This window comes from Gavia stellata, chromosome 6 (assembly GCF_030936135.1).
Source record: "Gavia stellata isolate bGavSte3 chromosome 6, bGavSte3.hap2, whole genome shotgun sequence".
In the NCBI taxonomy this organism is placed as follows: Eukaryota; Metazoa; Chordata; class Aves; order Gaviiformes; family Gaviidae; genus Gavia; species Gavia stellata.
The window spans coordinates 10,928,853-10,948,598 of record NC_082599.1 but is presented as its reverse complement, the minus strand read 5'-3'; the positions used below and the strand labels follow the sequence as shown (position 1 = coordinate 10,948,598).

General features: G+C 38.5%; 1 protein-coding gene across 1 annotated transcript in view; it reads left to right on the top strand.

Moving 5' to 3' along the window:
• PTPRN2 (protein tyrosine phosphatase receptor type N2) overlaps positions 1–19,746 on the top strand; it is a 674,672-nt gene that overhangs the window by 273,848 nt on the left and 381,078 nt on the right. Inside the window, exon 9 of the mRNA XM_059818647.1 lies at positions 136–509. Coding sequence (XP_059674630.1) covers positions 136–509 — 374 coding nt within the window. The remainder of the gene's footprint in view (positions 1–135; positions 510–19,746) is intronic.

Sequence of the window (19,746 nt, the reverse complement as noted above, 5' to 3'; positions counted from 1 at the left end):
AAGAAAATGACCATGAGACATTTGTATGAATAAACTCTGCCATATCAATGAGAGTTTGAAAGATTATATCCAGGTTTGGTTCAGTATAACATTCCTGTGTTTCATTTTAAAAATAATAATAATCTTTTAATACAGGAGAACACTGCAAAACTAGTTAACTTCTTGAATGAGAACGCATTACCTGAAAATACGCCTAAAGGCCTTATACCTGAAGAATCTACTAAGACAGAAACGAAGAAATCTGAAGACACTGACTCTTCTTCCTCAGAAGAAGTAAATGCTGGTGTGGAAAATGTAAAAAGTGAGACTTTCTCAAGGGAACTGACAGCTGCAAAGAACAGTGAATCTGACTCCAAAGACCTGAGTGACACCCGCTACTGGATTAAGAATGCTTTAATGCAGGATGGAAACTCCTATGAAGAGCCTCAGAAAAATATGGGACAAGGCTTACAACTTGAAGTGAAGTCTTCAGAGGAGAAAGAATACGGCTATATTGTGACAGTGAAAGAGTAAGTATAGCAGCCAATTTGAATGGCATTTTTAACTGGAGAAAAGATAAAGTCATTGCACCTAATGAAATATGAATGTACAAGAGGAAAATGCCACAGGCCTGATTTTTAATACATCTGAAAATGTTTGGAACCTGTTCAGTACTTTGATGAAAATACAAGAAAACAGTTCCATTTTCTTACAATTGCCTTTCCTCCAATGCAGAAGATATTTAGTTTGTAGGTCTTTTGGTTAGACCTCTCTTTATCTTCTCATGTTCCAATGACCTTCCAATATGTCAGTAAGCGTGCTTATGGTTAGGATGTGGGCTTTAAATATTTGACTTGAAAGTAGCTTAAATATCAACGCCTGAGTCATTCTTTCAAAAAATGACACACAATAATAAAGCACAATATTTTCTCCGTGGTTTCATTTTGATCTGAAAATAGCACATATAGGAATCCAAACATCACCTATGCAGCTAGTTTAGAGAGAAAGACCTAATGATTTCAGGTCATGTCACTAATGAATTTGACATTTAATACTATACTTTCAGAAGACAGCTTTTTTCCCCTAGTGATACAGTTTATCACAGGAACATTTGGGAGTCTAGATGTGGGGGGCACTTCTACATCCTTTTACACCCTGTGAGAACAATGTTATATTTGGTTAGCCATCCTGAATAATCTTCTGTGAGAAATTAAGAATTTCTAGGATGGGCTTACAAATTTCTGCCCAGCATTATAGAGAAACTGAGACAGAAACTTCTGTAGCATGGATTGATTCTTTTGACTGTCTCAAACTTATTAATGGGATTGAAGGCAATAGGATTGTGGAAGGATTCTTGATTTTACCACACCGTGTTGCTTTGAAATTCATGTGGCCGGGTATCAGTTTCTTGTTTGCTTTCTCCCATGGGCTACTCTTGAGAAAGATGGGATCATGAAGAAAGGATGCCATTTGGGGATAAGAAATTTTATACCGTGCATGGAGGGACAGGCAGAAGAGAGGAGAGTGAAAGCTGAGGCTTGGCAGCCTGCAACCATCAGAGGCAGACAGAGACAGAGACTTTTCAAAAAGTAGGGAACAAACACCCCCTTCTCAGAGATAATGGAAAGAATATACTTCATAAGTACTCAGAGGTTACCCTGCAGAAAATAAAAGTTACGTAGTTACTGGAATGAGAGATGCTGAAAGAAAGAGCTCACCTTGTGAAGACGTAGTGTGGATGAGAATTATGTTAACAGATCCTTGCATTGTTATCCTGTCCCATCTTGAGTTTTATTTTTACCATTTTAGTGTTAAATTTTATTCACTTTATAAAGAAACCCAGCTCTAGAGTTTAGAAAAGACCTTTTGGGAGTTGTGGAGGACTTGCTTTAAGGAAAGTCCCAAATTATTTGAGGTCCTCATACTTCCGTTAACTTGTTTGTGCATCAATAACCACCTTTAATCATTATTTAATGACCAAGTGCTTTGGATTTAACTAACCAGGTTTAAACTACTTTTGCAATTACACTTTTCAGTTGTTTCCCTGAAACATTCATTTTTGTTGACTGGTTCCTGTAGCAGGCTCACTGCGCTCAAGAACCTGCTCCAGGAGAAAGCTAGTTATTACAGAGTATTCTTACAGTCTTTTGTCTAGGTTGTATCTTAGTCCTTCAGGCAGATTACATTTCTGTTTGTTTTTTGCCAGGGGGGTGCTCAGGAGTGGCCTTCTGTGTTTTTGGAACCAGTCTACCAGAAATTGATGTGATACCCTAGTTTAACCACACCTCTTGGTTCCTGCCTATGATTGCTATGTGAAGAAGTAGAAGCTAGTTTTTCCCCAGCTCAGTGCTACTTTCCCCAGGCCTTTTAACTCACATCAGTCTGGAAGGTGTCTTTATATCCAACAGTATCTTAATGACATCAACTCCCTTGACCATCCAGAATTATTTGGCTCATCAATTCTCTAAAAGCTTAGAGCTTTCACAGCTCTATGGAACGGGAGACATTCTGACTTTCAGTCTTCACAGCATGTAGATTCTTCACTGTGACATCTTATCTGGTTTTCTTCCTATCTAGTCCCCTGATGATGGGTTTTCCCGGAATTATGTCTATTATTATTCAGTGAAACTTGCTGAAGAAGGTCTTTTGTCCAAAGGTTCTTGATCCCAGAGGACTCCATATACACAAATACAATTTAGCATAGATTTGTTCAGCTTCTTTACCATTTTCAATACCAGAAAGACAAAAGGGACTTTTCTTATATACTAGTTTATTACAATTTTAGTAACTTTTGGGCAAGATGCTTTCAGATAAACATTGGGATGTTGTTAAAAATGCTCAGAAATGATGATAAAAAAATTGCAATGAGTTAGATGAAACTAATTCAAATGGTTTGAATTCAAAAATGTAAGTTTATCAAAACAATTTTAGTTTTTAATGTTAACCAGCTCATTACACAAAGCACGTACTATCTGTATTCAGAAAACTTAACTGATAAGTCCTCGCTATATACTTAGCACTTTGAATACAACTAGATGTCATCTTCTCCAAAGTCACCCTAGAGAAAAAAAGAATAAGCTTTCATGCTTTTTCTTTCAGTTCCTAATCTAGAATGAGTTAATTATTAAAGAGAATTAGCTGATTGAGTTGAACTAAAGAAAAAATCCTTTTGTACCAGGATTATGTTGTATTTGATCTGCAGCAAACAGAATTTGGTTCAGGGTTCCTAGCCAGTGACTTATAACTCTTCAGTGATTTGACCCTCCTCAGCATTTCAACTCCAAAATATACTGGTTTAATTTTTGTTGTTGTCATTGTTTTGAATAGGTCTATCTGAAATGTAAGAATAAAATGAAACCCCCATATTTTGCAAAAACAAATTTATATATTCTGGAATTTTATAATAACAAAACCTGTTCAGGAAATTCCACATGCTAAAAATGGGCTTGTCCACTCTGCAGGAACAGTGAACAACAACAGGATTTGTTACGTACTAGTATTTTCCACATCCATTTCTTTAGTACATAAAGTGGCCTTAGAGAGCAATTGGATCAGTGTAGCCGGGAGTTTCAGTAAGGACTTGTTTTCATGAATGTTGTTGTAATTGTATTTTTTCTTGGGGGAGAGAGGATAGAGAAAGGGATGTTTGTTAACTGTCACTGCACAGAAGAGACATTTTAATGTCCTTTTAAGGAACATTTCTTTAGTAAGCTTCTTGTATTATTAAGGTTTTGTACCCAAAATCTTACTGGCTGCATGTGGCAAATAAATAGTATTAATAAATGGCTTAGGTGCATGTTACACATTTATATATAACTGTACATGCATGTTATATTCATACAGTGAAGTAAAAGGGCTGGAACTATTCCTAGTCAGACCTTTAATCTATGTCAGTCTAAAATCACTCCTGTTTGAGAGGTGGTTGTAGTCTCTAACTACTCAGGAAATTGATTTCACAACTGATCTTTGATATTTTACGGTTGGACTCGATGATCTTGAAGATCTTTTCCAACCTAAATGATTCTATGATTCTGTGATTTTGTGTTCAGATATTTATGCTATTTTATAGTTCTCTATTTTAAATAGAGAGAAAGCTGGAGCTAAATGTAGGCATGAAATATATCTTTCTAACAGCCTGAATGTTAGACAAATTCATATGTGAACTATCTTTCTTGCAGCAATTAGCACATTTAAGATTACAAACTTAAAATTATGATCTAGGTGGGTTTTTTTAATCCACTCTTAACTTGTGCACACAAAATGAAATGCCAAAATATAACGAGAGGTACTTATTTATTTTCCAGTACTACATCTTTGTATGGTTTTCTTCCTTCTCCATAAAGCAATAGGTCATAGTTTCAATCCATCAATTTTTATTGGCCATGATTTTTTGGAGCAGCAAAGCTTCATTTTTACAGCTGAAAGAGTGGTCTTTTGGTGAGAAAGGGAAGTAGTCCAACATATTTTTACACTGGGGATAATAGCTTGAGTTCTTTTCACCTTCTGATCTGAAAATGGAACTGAAAAGATTATACTCGGTGGTATAGTTGACAGATGTCAGGGGTGATCCATTCACTATTAGATTCTCAGGATTCCATGGCTTTGCAAGGGTGACCCAAGGAGATATTAAGACTGCTTCAGTGAACTCCTAAGATGCCAGCTTTTAATTGTGCCACAAAGCAAAGATAAACATTTCCATGTAATACTTGAAGAAAAGATTTGTGATAGTTTAAAGACTTGTCAAAACGGCAGTCTGACTGTCAATGGCAAGAACAATAGGTCACTCCTGCTGTGTTTGTCGAGTGACCTTTCAGATAGTTGGAGCAGTGCAATCCATACCAATCCATAATATCCATCAGCACTAAGCTTTGGAATGAATTGACAGTTTCAGTGTAGAAAATTGTCCAGCAAATCCTCCACTGTGCTGCTTCAGCACTTTATTATGCTGAGAAACCAATCAAATTGGGTGATTTACTTTGTTCATTCTTTTCTCCTTCAAAAAATTGGTATTCTACCACTGTAGAATGTGTGAAAGAGGTTTGTTTCTCTCTCAGTGTAACTGCTTTGAATTGTTTCTACTAATTTTAGCTCTGAAATTCTGAAGTAATCTTATAAAATGAAGTTATCAACAGGATGTTATTTTCATCTGAGTGCTACTTTGGCCATAGTTATAAAATACCTCTCTGTTATAGTGGGGATACGTTAGTGTGAGCTCTCAAATCAGTCTTTGCCTTTGGACAAAAGAACTCTCCCTACGTTCTGAAATTCTTGTTCTTCAAGTATGGAAAACTTTTTTTGGGGTTAGACAACACTCCCGTTTGTCTGGCAGGATATGCTCTAAGCTGAGGGCCAAGATCCCACAATCAAAACATTTAAACAATGTTTAGCCTCCTGAGCCTCTCATGAGGAAACCCAAAGCCTGACTTTCCAGAACATGTAGTTCTTACCACCTCCAGTAAAACTAAATGCAAGCTGCTGTGTGCTCAGCAGTTTAAATAGTCAAGCTGCTGTGCAGTTTCTTAAATATGAGATTGAGTAGTTAGACCTAAATGTGTTAAGAAAAATCCTAATTTGAGTAGAAAGTTCATCTCTTTTCACTGCTTATCACAGTCTTTTGAGCTTCAAAGTCAAGTCACACTTTTCTGAAGCCATGCTTGGACACCCAGTGGAGAGAAACCTGTCCTATTTTGTGATTTGTCAGAATGCATGTGCTTGCAGTTTTTCATATAAATACAAGATCACAGACAGCTCATGGCAGCTCTGTTAGCTTGTGAGCCAACTTCTGGCATTGTTGTATTAGGCAATTCCTGTATATTTCATGTTTTGTCATATGTTAACTCTCAATTCCAGACGGCCTATGTAAAATTATATAGGCTGTAAATCTGTTCACAACATGTTAACTTAATTGGGTCATACATGCATTTCCAGGCATTTAGTTTGAGGTAGCTGCTATTCTGCTCAGACGCTGTGAAAAAGCTGAAAATGGATCTTGTGTTCATAGTATAAAATTGCTATGGAATATGATTAGTCTGATCCATTTAACGTGCTGAAGGGGTTAGGTTAATTCCAAATGCTTGATATTATTTCTCCACATTTACAAAGGTGATAAATGATACTGCTTTGCATATAATGATTACTTTCCACAGAATGGTGTTCAGGTTAGGACCCTGAAGCTGGGTTGTACAGAACTCTTGGTTTATTCCCCAAGTTTTCTGTTTTCCTAGGCAAGTCATTAAAGAATTGTATTTTTACGATCTTCATTATTTGTTTCCCCTACCAGGTTAAAATATTTAGTGCATTTTAATTGCATTTAAAAATAAATTTTAAAATAAATAGAAGAAAATTAATCACAATATCTACAACAATCAAACAGGGCTGATAGGTTTTATTGTTCTTTGTTGTCTTGATGTTTCTTGGAAGCTGAGCTTTTGTACTGCATGCGACTTTTCAGCTATTTTTAGTAAATAATAACAAAATGTTATTGTCCTTTAATACATATACAGAAACACTGATTTGACCTTCTCTGCATATCTCAATGTCCTCTTTAAAATTGTTATTCTGCCTGCAACTTTATCAAGGGAAAAAGATTTGTGCATATTCTTCACTTAACTTCTACAACTAGCTTTAAAAACTAAAAGGAATTATAAACATACATAAAAGAGAAAAGCTCTTGCTACTAAAGTCTGTTAAAATCAGCAAGGGACAGCATTGCTCACATTAAAAAAGAAGTCAAATGTAAAATTTTTATCCCTCACTTTGTCACTTTCCCTAGCAGTCTCTACCCTTGTATAAATAAATTCCATAAATGTCTATCATTGCTTTTAAAGCTGGAAGTTTTGCTTCTGTTAACATAGCTTGACCCCCTACTTAAATAATACAGATAGAAAATACTTGCCTATGAATTTAACCAATGGAGACAATTCTGTCATTGTGTCTCAGCACCATAATTAGTGAAGAGACATAAATCTAGAATCTTCCTTAGCTAACTCTTCATATGTAATTATTCACATTCCCTAGTGTTTTCTAGATATAAAACTATTTTTCCCTCCAGTTTCCTTATGATACTTAGAAAGTTAGAGATCATATCCCCCACATTACTGTTTCACTGCCTTAATTCTGATATTATGTATTCCCATAGGAAAATGGTACTTCATGTTTCTTATTCATGCACAAGAAAATAACAGAAAAACAGCAGTTACTGTAGCTTTGCCATAGAGAGCAATAAATACTGGTGCAGTTTTTTTTCAATACAAGAATTCAGCTTTGAATATTTTGAATCTCTTCTTATCTGTTGTACGTGCAGAGACTGGATGATAGTCTGTTCTACTTCTGTTGCCCTTAGCTTTCGTGCTTCCAAAATCTGTTGAAATATATTATCCCGGAACATGATTCTCACCTGCTGATGTAGGTCACTTTACAAAAGAAGATACTTTCCAAGGGTCCATCTTTCCCTCCTCTTAGGGCTTCACTTCCCCAGATGTTTTCCTCTGCTTTCTAGGGGGACCAGCTGTGCATTTTTACCTCTAGAGGAACACCCAGAGTAAAATTTTTAATTGATGTAGCTGGTGACCAGCCAATCTGTCACACTAGCAACAGTAATGGCAGGGAATCACTCTGGTACCTTCAGTCGATGAAAGGCAACGGGTAGTTGTAGGAGTGCGCCTGGAGTCCCCAGTAGTGCCACAAGGACCAGCTCACATTTGTATCTCTCCACTTAGCTGAACAGATATAGCTGTTGCCTGGTTTCCCAGAACAGACATTCCCAGACATTCCCATTTCTGTCCTTCCATGCCTTCTGTGCCACGTTAGCATCCCTTGTTCAGGTATCACATGCCGGCTTTTTTGGGAGAGCAGCCAGTGCAGGTACTCCACAACCTCTCTGTGAGCAGGTTCAGGTTACTCTGCTGTCTCCGGGCTAGAGACCTTTAATCGCTGAAGCTGCACATTACATACCCCTGAACTAGGGATGGGGCTGTGAGCTGGGCGTTGTTTTTATAAACAGTGGTAGTCATTAAAACCCTGAGATGCTGCAGTAATACCATATGGTCAATACTTTCAGAGTGTCACAGGTTTTTTCGGATAATTACCATGTAGCTCATTATAACAGTGATGAATTTTAAGCTTTTGAAATGAGTGAGAAGGAGAAAGCCAAAGATCAGGATTCCTGGGAATGCAGCAAACTGAATCATAATGCAGTCTATTGTCTACCAGTACTTTTTCGACAGTGCTGTTCTGCCAAATCATGAGGAGCTCAGATATAAAATATGCCATCATTTAATAATTTTCACACCTGAAAATTTTTTTTAATTTCTTAACTCGGATAACATGTACACAATGTCAATGTCTGGCCACTAAAAATTAGAATGAACTAATTTTAATCTCACTCTAAATCATTTGTATTTCATGCAAATGCTATTTCCTAAGTAGAAAATCAGTGAGGACTAATTCAGAACACAGAGAATAAATCGGAAAGGAGAAACTATTTAAATTTTTCTTTCAAGTATATATTTTGGCTTTCCACTGGCACTTGTTTCAAGAAGGTATGCCACAATCTAAAGACTAGGTATATCTGCTGTAGAAATAAATTTAGAGTTAATTTCTTAACAGTGTGGAGAATGATTTTTATAAAAAGTCAGTTTTAAAATCCTTAAAGTTTGGATCTCTGACAGAAATTTTTGTGTTTCTTTAACTTCTTTCTTTTAACACTAGGTTGTTGGATATTCTTTGTGATTTTTAATTTAAAACATTTGCATTATAAATTGGTCTGGGCTTTAAGCTGCCTTGAAGAAAGAGTGAAGATATGAAGCAAGGGAAAGAATGAAAAGGCAGAAATGCATTAAAATGTGTATCATCAGTTGTCCTCAATCTCATTTATTAATTTCTTGTATGAAGGAGTAATTTGATATGAAAGAACAATTTTGCATTTTCAAGGCTTTTTTGCATCAGAGATTCAGGGTTCCTGACAAGTGGACTTCAGCACTGTTTCTAACATTCAGCTTAAAATGCATTAGGGAGTACTTTGGTGGGGTCCATTTCAGTCTCAGAAAGAAGGATATCACAATTATGGCACAGATTATTGCCATTATTTCTATGCTTCTGCTAACAACAAAGCATCTGTATGAATTCCTTGCTATTAACACAGCTGGAGGTAGTGCATATTTGAAGTAATGCAAGTACAGGCTGGCACAGCGTCACACTTCCATTATAACTCTAGAGAGTTGATCCTTCTCGACTTCTCTATCACTCTTGTGTTTCCATGATGCCGTTATCTTGTGTGACCTTCATAGCCTGACCACTGCCATTGATTTTTACCAAGTGTCATCTGTGTTACAAATTGGTCTGGACTTGAATCTGTCTATATTAAGAGGTTTAAATTCACACTTACTGGTGGGAAAAGACGGAAAAAATTACGGAAAATAGGAATTTGCTGAGTTGTCAAAACAGACGTAAGCTTAAAAAGGTTTTATGGATAATAAAGCCTTTGAGGAAACAAGCATAGAAAAATGAAACTGCAGCCCAATGCACTAAAATTGCAGTGTCCTTAAAATGATTATGATAACAGTGCTGTGAAGTCAGGCAGCTCTCAAACAATCCCATGAGTAGCTCTGTGCTCAGAAGCTATTTGGTTGCTTTCATGAATCCTGAACAAATGTGAACCATTTACAAAATTAATCATTATTTAACTAAATTTAAGGCACAGACAGTGTTCAAACCAAATTAAATCCACTTAGTGCTGAAATACATTCCTTCTCTAAGTCTTTACTGGGGATGTGTGCTTCAAGATATATGACACTACACTGAAACACGGACAAAAGACTCAAACTCAGACAAGGCACGCTGCTGTAACGCCATGGACTTGAAGCATCAGTGCCCAGGACTTTCATTATAGGTTATCAGATGAGTTACTCTCAGGGGAACTTCCAGACAAGAGAAATAAATACAATTTTGGTGTCTAAATGTTTTTTTTTAGGCTTGGTAGGCTCAGAAAGAATTTAATGGCAACACTGTAAATTACTTTGATGTTAAAACGTTCCCAGTAGTCCTTGCCTCCCGCTTATCTCCTTTGTGACCTGGAGCAAACCACTCTAATGTCTCAGTTTCTTCTCCATTGTATGGATAATATGCATCTTTCTTGTGACGAGTGAAGCTTCCTTTGTGTCTAGAAAAAGAGAAGTAGGAGTTGAAGAAGGCTGGATTCAATAGCTTTATACCAGTGGTTCCCAACACAATGAGAATGGGAGAGTCATGTCGCTGTGTTGCCATGTCTTCTCTGACATGCTGTGTGCTACCTAAGGTGGCAGGAGCACGCACTCCTTCCACAGGGCATGTGTAGCTGACACCATACACCATTTATTCCCTCTTCAGGCAAATGCGACATCTTTCCTCTGGATTGCAGGGCATGTGGCTCAGATGTTGGTAGCTACCAGGTAAATCAGCCAGGTTTGGTTAGTGACCTTTCAGGTCAGAGAGTAGTGGTGTTGGTGTGTTGGCAAGTGCCATGAAGCCAATTCCCAGGAGACAGGAGGCAGTGGGAAGAGAGGAGTGAAAATCTCATGAGAAACCTTGGTAAAGCTACATCTGTTTATTGTGATGGCATCAGCAGCTCTTCCATAGTTCAGCTACTTCTGAAATTTGCACACAAAGAGGTTCACATCCTTCTATTTCATACTTCAGTAACTGAGTTTCCCATTATGTTGCCTGTTAAAATATTTACTAATCTTAGCAGAAAAAAAAAAGAAGGAAAAGAAAGAGAAAAGGAAAAAAAATTTAACTGTGTTCTTAAAATAAAAGCTTTCCTGCTATTGCTTTCAGCTTCTCTGAGCTGAAGAAATGCTGTGATCTGAGACCACATCAATGATAAGCTACTATTCACATTTTAAATCTTGTCTATTTGTATCTGAAGGCCACTGAGTCTCGGCCTCCAGGAGACGGTGCCAGGGACTTCTCCTTCGTGGCAGCACCTCACCTGTAAGACCCTCAGGAGCGAAGCACCTTCTGATGAGATACATCAGACTCTCTCAGGAGAAAAGCTGCTGTTGCAGCAAAACCGCAAGTTTCACCTACCCTTCAAATCAACAGGAGATAAATGGGATGCTCTTCATACCGACTTTAAGAAGAGTGAGTCACAGAGCAAGGGCCAGGGTGTCACTGTGGATTAAGAACTGGTTATGAGATAGGAGAGAAAGATTCGTCATGAACTGCTGCTTCTCAGCGCGTAGAGAGATTAGTGGTACCCCATGGGCAAATTGTCTCTGTTAGGAAGAACTATGGAGGATTTAGAAAAATTCCAGATGGATTTAAATACATTGAGGGATTAAGGAGCACAATGGTAGATGAAATTCAGCTGGAATAAGTGTGACAGAATAATAGACATTAACAGAAATAGTCCTTCTCGGGGAAAAAAAAAAAGAAAAGGTATTCTTAAAACTCCTCATAGTGTGGGCTCTGAGGCTGTAGAAAATTTTGAAGAAAAGATTTGCTGAGTTCAGATACATGAATCCTACCCTTGTTATGGTGGCACATCTTTTCAGACTTGTAAATTTAAAAGAAGGCAGGCAAATCCTGAAGTAGGTGGCCCATTTTCCTGCCGTGTATTTCTAAAACATGAACTAGTCTAATACAAATCACTGAGGTCAAGAGCTCAGCAGATTTTTAAAAAGAGAGACATTTTTATAAGTAATGAGCATATACATAATCACATTAACTAATTGTTTGTAGAATTATACCATAATCTTATGTATTTATTTTTAGAAGGAATACTCTTGCTGCAGAGTATAAGGCAAGACGGACTGATTTCCAATCTCTGCCTGTTCTTTGCCTAGGCTGCAGTGCAGTGGGTGCGTGTGGAAATAGAGTGCATGGCTGAGATTATCATCCCAATCTGGAAACACAAAATTCATGGATTTCATGAGGTTCATGCAAGGATAAAACGGCACCATTGTTGTATCTGAACACTAAAGTCAGATACTGAATCAGCTGGAATCTGGTCTTTTAGTGTATAATATTCTTGTTTATTTGGTCATGTGTCAGTACTACTCCTGGGATAGAATATGGGTGTTTTGCTACTTTTTGACTGGTCTTTGGGCAACTGCGTGAATACTGGCAATTTCATAGCAACCCTCACACCTTTTAATTTTTTCACATAATCATAGAATCATAGAATAATTTAGGTTGCAAAAGACCTTTAAGATCATTGAGTCCAACCAACTTTCTTTCTTGATTTTTAGCAATGTGAACACAACAGTGCCCAAGAGCAAAAAAAATAAAGAACTAATGGTTTCTGTCTGTCCCAGCATTGTTTTTCCCAGGGTAGATTGCTCCTTAGCTAGTCCTTACAGAGATGTATCTCAGATGACCACTTCTCTCACCCTCCTTCAGAACTTTTCCAGAATTATCTTGGACTTTATTTTATTTCTTAGGTATTGTTTTTGAACTCTTCTGTATTTACTGCTGGCTTAAGAAAATCAGGCGGTAGCATGTTCGAGGTGCTTTAAAATAACCTCCAGTCTTGTGCTGGTGGCTGCTGCTGAGAACTGACTCAAGGCATGGGGGGGGGGGTAGTTTGTACTCCTGGGGATGTGTTCCCTTCAGCAATTGCTCTGCTCACTCCTTCTTGATCCCAGAAGCAGGAACTGGAAATTGCTTTCCCCCTCTACCCTTCTCTCCTGGCTGCTTTTAGCAGACAGAGCAGTCATAGCTGCTGTGCACCAGCCCCTTGCCCATGGAGAGGCACCACTCAAGTCCTCATATTCACAGAATCACTAAGGTTGGAAAAGACCTGTAAGATCATCAAGTCCAACTGTCAACCCAACACCACCATGCCCACTAAACCATGTCCCACAATGCCACGTCCACACATTCCTTGAACACCTCCAGTGATGGTGACTCCACCACCTGCCTGGGCAACCTGTTCCAGTGTTTCACCATTTTCTCTGTAAAGAAATTTTTCCTAATATCCAGCCTATTCTGGCTCCTCAGCTTCTCCTTGCCAAGCAATGCACTGAGAATGGAGATATGGCATGAAAGGATGATACTGGCCCATGAAGGTGGGTGGTTAAAAGTGCTGAAGCTACTGTCACCTGTTCAAAGAGACCCCTCTACTGGATTTAATCTTTTGTATTAGAGCAAATAATAAGCAAACAGACAGTTCCTCACATATCTGTAAGTCATATTAAAGAAGCTCTGAAATACCTCCATACACCTCAGAGTCTCATCCCTCAGCCTGAGCCAGTGACCAATATACCTGCTCTTTTCCAGGCATGCTGGGAGGATGGCAGCTTGTGCTGGAGCTAGCTGGGCTGCTCCTCCCAGCTTCCCGTCTGCAGGGAGTATGCCTGCAGCCTAGTCTATGCCCAGTTTTAACAGCCAGAGTAAACCAGTCCTCAACCTTATTCATCCTAAAGTTGGTCTCTTTATTGGTTGGTCTAAAGCATTCTATATGGTATTCCAGGCCCATATTCCTGAACTTTGACTTTTTTTAGGTTTAGCTTTCTATCTGCAGTACTATTCAGTATTTAAAAAGACTAGAGGGAAAAAAAATGTATCTAAGATTAGTACTAAAAAAAGAAAATCATCAACATGAAAGATGCTCCTGCGTGTGCCTACTAAGTGAACAACTGTTAAAAAATCCTAGATATAAACACTCAAAATAAATACAGAGGTAGGCAGGACCAACAAAATTATGTTTGTCAGCTCAAGCCTGAGATTAGCTTCTAGAGGAAAGTACCACCACTAGAAGCCATCTTTGGTGAACCCGTCCAGGAGACTGTCAGACTAGGTCTTTTGGTAGATTATTTTTGCTAACATGTGAATCTGTGGGGTAAAGACCCAACTGAGGAAGAATCTTACAGGTCTAAACCAACACTTTCACCTCCAGGGCATAATCTGCATGAACCTCTCATTGTTTAATAAAAGTTGATTACTGAAATGAAATTCTTCAACAGATTTGGTCCATTTAGCTTCTGTTTTCAAGAGTGTTGGATATCTGCCTTATTATCATGTGGTTAATATCTTTTCCCTTTAAGGCACATTTCTAGGTTTTAAGCTGAAATATGGTTATTTCAGAATTTAGGGTGAAAACCAGACTGCCTCATTTAGGTGCCAAACTTAGAGCTGCTGAATGCTGCACGTCTTCCCCAAGGATGGGGATGTCATCCACTTCATTTGACATCACTGAGTTACAGAGAGACTAGTGAAGACACACTCACACAGGGACATTCAGGCACTTCCTTTCCTCCATTGATTAGAAGGGACTTTGGGAGACTCCAGAAGACAGACCAGACTTCTAGGTATCTCCATGTTTCATTGAGATGTGCCAAACACGTAGCATATTCTGGGATCCAGTGTGCCTAGTGCTCCTCTGCTGAAAGGCACTTTGTGTAGTGTCTTCTGCCTATCTTCTGCTTATTACTGCAGGGGTTAGAAAGCGAAGCAGGAGAGGGGAGAGATCTTACTGAAGTTAGTCTGAGCAGTTTTAACTCCCACATCCTAGGAAAGTGCTTTATGTACCAGCCCTGAGTGATAACACTGTTCATCATCCTCATGATGGCCCAGCGGTTCATCTTCAGGTATAAAAGCAACAGAGGAAGATCAACAACATGCAAGAGAGAGGAAGATCAACAACATGCAAGAGAGAGCATGACTCTTAACTTGCAGCACTCAGGAGGAAGGAAGACTGCTGGTCCAAACCTAGTTTTCGAGCATGTATACATTTTACATTAGTAAACATTGAAAGTGTTTTTAAAGTATACATTAGTCTAAATAAAAAATGTTTCCTCTCCAAAAGTCCTAGGTGCTGGGTTCAGCTTCTACCTTCCTCTGGTTGAGATGTGGCTTCAATACTATTTAATGTGAACACATGTGTAGCCAAACTTTTGAACCTTCTCCAGGGGAAATAGGTGGAATGGCGATGCCAGTGTGCTTGAGTTTGGATAGCAAAAGAGAGGCTGGGTGTGAAAGTGGCATTTACCTCCCCAGAAAATGCTTTTTCTGATACTGCCTGGAGGACTGTAGTTAAGCACTCAGGCAACTTTCAGGCTGTAGAGAAATGCCTTGCAATTTTAGTGCAGTGCTCAGCATTCTTAAAAATGGGCAAACTGGCCTTCATTGCTTGTGTCCCCATTTAAGCAAATTTCAGGTGGATTGATCCCTACCTTACTTAAGATTTCACTGGGGATTAGACTGACATTTAGGTTTAAGGAGTGCAATTCCCAATGTCAGGCCTATTTCTGTACTGTAGATTATTCTTCATTTTTGCAGAAAATGATTCAATTGAACTAATCTGACAGGGCTGACTGGATGTCCATTATAGCGCTGCATTACAATTGCTAAACAGAGTATTGGAAGGGCACCAGGTACAGTCTGGTAAAGACAATACATAATTTGAATGACGGCACTGAGGGAGCATTTCAGAGTTCGGTAAGTTGGTTTCTGAAGACACTTGGCAATTGGGAGGAGGAAAAGCAAATGAGAGCAACTGCTTGCGACACTGCCATAACCTCAGCGTAACATTGAGCTACATGTTGCACTCCTTGGGCTGGGAGCAGGCTTGGCAAACGCTAGCAATCAAGCCATCTGTATAACTGGATCAGATTCTTCACTACCAAAATGGATCAATTTACGGGACTGTTTGACAGGCATGTTGGGAAATACAGAACATACAGTTTTCATCATTGTTTACTTCTGTTTTTCCTCTTGTTCCCTTTGACATTGCCCATCGGCTTTTATTAGAGTTTGAGCTCCATTTAGCTCAGCATGCAGAGCTGGCCATTCTGCCAGTGTCGCTCCCCACAGAACTCCTCCTGTTCCTTCATTTACATGTTTCCTTCTTGTTCTTTAACCAGAAGGGGAAGCTTTGAGCCTTGAACGCATAAATCATTAGGTCCAGGTCAAAAATAGACAATCCATTATTCAAAGTGGTTGTTCTCAGTCATCAGATTTGTGGTTTATCTTGGGAATTTCTTGGAAACATGGCATCCATTTGTAGCATTGGTCAGATAATTGCAGCATAAAGCTGAACGGGTATTGAGATCAATATCCAATATTCAGCACGACTCTTTTGTTGGAGTGGTCTAATTGGCCATTTGTGAGGCATGTCTGGTTCATAAGACTCTTGCCTCCTACTCCATTTGCCTGCAGCAGGCATTTAGCAAGGCTACTAACTCACCAGTTAGGGAGAAGTTCTCTTCACCTGTACCCAGGTGCTCTAAATATGTTCTAAAATCAGTCAGATGTGCTCTAAAACCAGTCAGATCCCCTACGCTGAAATAGTTTGGAAGAAAATTTTTGGTAGGGGAATGAGGGAAGTTTTTTTAATAACTAAAAGTTAATTTTTGGGTTACGTGGTCTTTACTGCTGCAATATATTCTGGTAGGGAGAAATATATATAGCCTTTAGGGACAGCTACTCTTTCTATTCTTAGATCCAGAAGGGATGCAAGTAAAATAACAATAGTCTTTTATATAACAATACTAGGCATCTGGTTGGTATCATGGTCTTCATTTTACAGATGGTGAAATTGAGAGTCATGATAGGCCTCTTCCAGATGAAGACATAGTCTGTTCCTCATTCATAATTCGTTCAGCAACAGATATTCTCTCACCTCTGTATAAAACCACTGAAGACAGTGGGATTGTATAGACAGATTAAAAAAAATGGTTATCAAATTCTATATGTTGTGTAGCACTGACTGAAAAGAAAATCACTTAATGTGATTGTTCTAAGTTGTGCCAACTTTCTGTAACCAGATTTCAGAAATGACTCTTCACCACTGTATTTTTCTTGCAAATTGTGCAAAGGAAAAGTGAAATCTTTAATAGACAATAGCAGAGGAAGATTATAATCCAGTGTTCTATTATTTAAATTACCTCTGTAAGTGGATTGTTCCTTAAAATATTTCTGTTTTCAGCTCCCCTCACTGGGAGGGATTTAAATATTGGAAGATACAGAATGTTATTTTCACCAGGCAATCTAATTTTCCTGTATTCGATGTCCAGTACACTTTGTGGAAATGTTTTAACAAACAATCACATAAAGTTAGGCTCCCAAATCCACTGCTGAGAATTTAAATGGATTACATTAATTTTCAGAAGTGCTCAGCAGTTCACATTAAAGTCAAGAGATATTTATTCCTGTACTTCCATTTCAAATTTTTCTCTAATAGCTTTATAGCCTAGATCTGCTTTTCTTTTTTTTTTTTGTTAGACAAAACTCCTGATAAAGTTATAGGGAACTGATTGGATCATAATTATTTTAGCTCAGACAAGTAGGTATGGATTGCAGTATTTATTTTTCACATGGTTAAAATGGGTAGGGTAGTTTTCATACTTATGTCACGATGTTAAATCATGACATCAGAGTCTTGCACTGAGTAGGGAGTCATTTCATCTGAAGAGATAATGTAGTACTACCATATAACATTGGCTTTTTTTAGCAGAGATGTAAACCATATGCTCCAGCAGGTATAACTAGTTTAGTGCAAGAGCTATGCCCTGAAAAGTGAGATTAAACAAAAGCAGCAGTGAAATATTTTGCAGGTGACACTCTGCCAGACTTTAAAACTATATATGTCTACATAAACCCTAAAGGAAATATTTATATTTCATTCCCCATTTGGTTCTTCATTGTCATTAACCTGTCAAACAAAGTATATTCTAGAAATAAGATAAGATAGAGATTGGCATCTGAGTGAGACAGTTCTACTGGTTCAGTAGAGTCTGAATCTGTTAACTGAAAAATAATATTTAGGCTAGCACTCACAGATAGTGATGGCATTACAAGATAAAGCAATGGAAGAAAGTTAGTAATACATGAATTTTCTATACTCTCTGGCTCTCTTTTCATCTTCCAAGCTGTAGAGAACTGGAGATGGAAACCTAAAAAGGACCTTAAAAGAATTATTTTAAACTGTGAGATGTATCACATTTTGGTTTAGCTGCTATTATCATATCTTAACACAGTTAACCTGAAAGAAGATGCAAAAGAGAAATCTGCAGCAAGTGAAATGAGAGCAAAGGTAGGAAACCCAAAGTAACCACTATCTCAAGATCTCAACTGGCAACAGCGGTGTCATCTGCAAAAAGGTGTCACACCATCCAACAGTTTATTCTTCCTAAAGCCAAAATCTAGATTAAAGGTGATCAGAAACTTTCAAAGAAATCAAAAAAAGTAGTGGTAAAATCAAGAAGGACTGTTAAAGACACTGCAGGAGCCATTAATTTTCTTTGACATAGAAATGGTTATCCACTTGAACTTGTAAAGCATAAATAGCATCCACGGGTAGGCCTTTCGCTGCTTTTGTTTTTTCCAGTACATGCTTCGTATCTCTGAGGCCTATGTAAGTTGTGATTTCTCTTTTAAGGGTTCACCATTACTGGTGTACTGAAATGTGTTATCAAAGGCTCCCAAAAGAAAATACACGTGAGTTGGACCTGTGTTGTGGCATGTCCAGAAACCGAGGGGCCATAGCCCAGAGACTCACTCTGCGTGGTGCTGCTCCAAGTACTAGCAAGGCCCGTCACCAAAAAGAGGTTTCCCTCTCTCCTCCCGCACTAGGAACTGAAATGATCGTCTTGAGAGTTCAAACAAAGTAGTGTGAACCCTACCCCCACCCTTAGCTTTCCTCCAAGCCTTTGGCCTTGATAAAGTAGTTTCGTCGTCAGGGTTGTCTAAAGAGTCTTCTTTCTACTATTAGAATTTCTGTCTGGAGTATCTCACTGTTTGTTTCTTACCTGAACAACTATTTTTTGTCTTTCTTTCTTGGTTTATGTAACACTGTCCTTTGAATTAATTCCATGGTTGTTGAACCCTCACAATCAATAGATGAATCATACTCATAAGAAAAACCCCACTCCATAATAAAGAAACTTTTTCCCATCGAGGACTGAATCAACCAAGCTGAAAACCAAGCATAGTACGTGAAAGATCACAAATAGCGGCTGGTCCACGAGTGCTGTGTGCTTGCGCTGGGGACGTGTGGGAGGACCACAGGCAGGAGGATAGGTGATGTTTGCAAGTTGTCTTCGGGTAGCGTCCTTGTATAAACCTGAAATCAGATGGGTGGTGTCGGCGTACGGTGCTGTTGCAAGGCAGGCTACTCTGCTTAATACTGTGCTGGTGGGAACAGTGTATTCTCTCTATGTAAACAAAGCTAAAGGCAATCACAGTACAAACCATGAAATACTGAGCAAAATGCAACACTAAACAAAAGCAAAGCAGAAATATAGTGTGGAGAATAATGTTCTGGCATTTTTAGGGAAAGGTTTGGGTATTCAACTCTCCTACAATACCACTGTCACAGAACTGTAATAAACAGTACTAGTATGTATCAATGTTAAGAAGTTGGAAAAATTGTATTGGGAAATATTGTGATATAAATTAACCATTCTTAATGTGAATCCTCAAATGTGAAAGTGTGATCAATAACAGCACTGATACCAAAGAGTACTGGTTCTGCAGCTTCCCCGTGCCGTTATGAATGACAATTTCTTAGCCTAACAAACTGCACCTGAGTTTGTCAACCTGTGTGTTTTAGTTTGGTATTAGATGAGAGTTACTAAGACTACTCCTGGATGCTCAGGCTTGCAAAAGAATGGCATTCCAGCACCATTTTCTCTCCCATTTTCTCTCCAGCATTCTTGCTGGGTTGTATCATTCAAATGCTCTGATTATGTCCCCTGTTACTGTTACTACATTAGCCTGTAGCAGCATACCTTGTTTTTGAAGCTGGGGAATGCTTTTTCAGGGGAGGAGGGGTAAGCAGGGAGTAGG